The 2426-nt window shown below is 40.8% G+C and overlaps 2 protein-coding genes across 2 annotated transcripts; one reads left to right on the top strand and one right to left on the bottom strand.

Annotated features, from left to right (window-relative positions):
• LOC121655949 (hemoglobin subunit beta-A-like) lies at positions 1-787 on the bottom strand. Its single transcript, XM_042010901.1, has 3 exons — positions 613-787; positions 303-525; positions 1-230 (listed from the first exon to the last, which is right to left on the bottom strand). The coding sequence occupies exons 1-3, from the start codon at positions 702-704 to the stop codon at positions 99-101; spliced, it is 447 nt and encodes a 148-aa protein (XP_041866835.1). The 5' UTR covers positions 705-787; the 3' UTR covers positions 1-98.
• Positions 788-1545: 758 nt separating this feature from the next.
• On the top strand, positions 1546-2426 carry LOC121655969 (hemoglobin subunit alpha-B-like). Its single transcript, XM_042010924.1, has 3 exons — positions 1546-1710; positions 1784-1991; positions 2164-2426. The coding sequence occupies exons 1-3, from the start codon at positions 1616-1618 to the stop codon at positions 2290-2292; spliced, it is 432 nt and encodes a 143-aa protein (XP_041866858.1). The 5' UTR covers positions 1546-1615; the 3' UTR covers positions 2293-2426.

Raw genomic sequence — 2426 nt, 5'->3', positions numbered from 1 at the left:
TTGCATATCCCAATTTTTATTGGAGTATTCGGTAACAATTGAGGGAATGATGAATGACTTGAATGACTGCTGATGTTTCTTTATGGAACTCCAGATCTTCAGTGGTACTGTCTGCCTAAGGCAGAAACGACCACGGCCAAGAACTTCTGCCAGGCCTCTTGGAAACCAGCGGTGAAGACACTTGGGCCAAACTTGGCAGCCACAACCACGGAGATGCATTCAGCAAGAAGCTAAAATTAAGAAACCAATCGTTAAAATTGCACTAAGTCAATTATTTGAATACCTGTGAAGTCATAACTTACTCTGAAGTTGTCAGGATCCACATGAAGCTTCTCAGAGTGCATAACACTCAGGTTGGCATAGGCATTCTTGATGTTGTCCAGGTTCTTCACAGCTTTTTCCAGCCCACCCATCACTATCTTTCCATGCTGGGCCACCTTAGGATTTCCCATTATGGCAGCAGGATTAGACAGGTTGCCAAATGATGCAAAGTGCCTCTGAGTCCATGGAAATACAATCAGAAGCCTGCAAGGACAAGAATAATAACTGTAACTACATACAATGTAACGTTATGAGTCATTTCTTTTATATTCAAAGTAGATAAAAGTTTACCTGGACAGAGCCTGTTGTCCAATTTCACCCACATCGATTTTTGACCACAGAGTGGCGATTGCGGTGCGTTCTTCATCTGTCCACTCAACCATGTTGACTGTTTAAAAGCCTTTTCTGACCTTATTATAAAACGACTTCACTGACCACGGATCTTTGTCTAAGTGTAAGTACATGTTTCTGACACCATTATTTATTCGTTACTGCACAGGCCATGTCACAGACCAGGGGGCATATGATTGGACAAGTTGTAGCCGCTGATTTAGTGACGTTCACGCCATGCGTCAAACGGAGTGCGTTATGCGTCTTTAATTTGGCAAAGAGTGAAGTGCTGTGACCTCAGCTGTTTTAGCAGTTCCCTCCTTCAAGAAGACTTCAATGTCCAAAGGTATAATGAGTTTATGTTGTTTTCAGATCACAGCACTGTTTCTTGAGTTGTAATTAGGAGGGAAAACGCGAGTAACGCGACCTTCCAATAAGAAGAAGCACTATAAAGTATGTTTTAAATGAGAAAGCTAGTAATAAAAAGTTTTCCAGAGGATTTGTGACTTCATTTGAAATTAAGATTTTTATTAAACCTCACTTTTTCCACACAAAACCAATAAAATGTTTAAACACACTGGGGCCACTTGGAATGCGTGTGTGAAGGTTTTGATTGGCGTTGCTTATATCCCTCCTTGATAAACAATAAGCATTAGGAAAAAATTTGGGAATAACTGACAAATTTGTCAGTTCCTATTGTAGACCCATCCACAAGATAGATTGGCGGAATTCCTGTCAATAACCGTCGTTTACGTAGCAATTACGTGATATTTAAGGTGTGGTAACTTTTATCAAATAAAACTGGCCATGAAATTTGGAAGCTTCGTTATCAGAGGTCTGGCATGGACTTCATACTCTGGCATGGTGCCTTTTGGTTTAATACAAAAGCACCGAGCAAAATTACCTTCAGCAGTCTTCTTGATCAGTATTTCCATTCTGCTCTCAATATAACTCAAAAGCAACCATGAGTCTCTCTCCAAAGGACAAGAACGTGGTGAGAGATTTTTGGGCAAAAGCTGAAGGCAATGCAAGCGAACTGGGTGCTGAAGCCATAGCCAGGTATGTAGTATGCAATATAATTGATGCAACTAAACTTGTGTTATTTTATATATTAATTCTGATCATTTTCTAGGATGCTGGTTGCCTACCCGCAAACCAAGACCTACTTTTCACACTGGGGAGATCTCAGTCCCCAGGCTGCACAGGTGAAGAAGCATGGTGCCATTGTCATGGCAGCACTGGGGAAAGCTGTCAAAAACATCGATAATCTTGTCAGCCATTTGAACGACCTCAGTGAGCTGCATGCCTTCAAGCTCCGAGTGGATCCTGCCAACTTTAAGGTAACTGAAAATCCAAAAGTACTGATAAAATTTAGAAATAACATCTTGTTAAAATAAGAGTCTTTATAAAAGAACTTCAAAAATAAATGACAAATGCTGAAGCATTAAACATTTCCATATTCCCTGCCTCAAGAACATTTTCACCGACTTTTTACATTTTGTGCAATTGCAGATCCTGGGTCACAACATCATTCTGGTCTTTGCCATGTACTTCCCTGCTGACTTCACTCCAGAGGTTCACGTCTCCGTTGAGAAGTTCCTGCAGAGCGTGGCTTTGGCTCTGTCCGAGAGATACCGTTAAACCCCTGGCGAAACATATCCTAATCAATGATTAAGATTGACATCATGTGGCATGCCACTCAACCATGTCAGCACCCTTGTGGGTGTGTGGGGGTTTAATAAATAAAAATGCTAAGCAAAAAAATAAGAAAAAAA

The sequence above is a fragment of the Melanotaenia boesemani genome, chromosome 2 (genome assembly GCF_017639745.1).
Source record: "Melanotaenia boesemani isolate fMelBoe1 chromosome 2, fMelBoe1.pri, whole genome shotgun sequence".
In the NCBI taxonomy this organism is placed as follows: Eukaryota; Metazoa; Chordata; class Actinopteri; order Atheriniformes; family Melanotaeniidae; genus Melanotaenia; species Melanotaenia boesemani.
This window is presented reverse-complemented; position numbering and strand designations above follow the sequence as displayed.

Bases quoted from the DNA above. Each gene is read 5' to 3' on its own strand.
- LOC121655969 (XM_042010924.1), top strand. From the start codon at position 1,616: ATGAGTCTCTCTCCAAAGGACAAGAACGTGGTGAGAGATTTTTGGGCA. The intron at 1,711-1,783 runs GTATGTAGTATG...ATCATTTTCTAG, and splicing joins GGTGCTGAAGCCATAGCCAG to GATGCTGGTTGCCTACCCGC. The intron at 1,992-2,163 runs GTAACTGAAAAT...GTGCAATTGCAG, and splicing joins TGGATCCTGCCAACTTTAAG to ATCCTGGGTCACAACATCAT.
- LOC121655949 (XM_042010901.1), bottom strand. From the start codon at position 704: ATGGTTGAGTGGACAGATGAAGAACGCACCGCAATCGCCACTCTGTGG. The intron at 526-612 runs GTAAACTTTTAT...TTGTCCTTGCAG, and splicing joins GGACAACAGGCTCTGTCCAG to GCTTCTGATTGTATTTCCAT. The intron at 231-302 runs GTAAGTTATGAC...TCTTAATTTTAG, and splicing joins TGGATCCTGACAACTTCAGA to CTTCTTGCTGAATGCATCTC.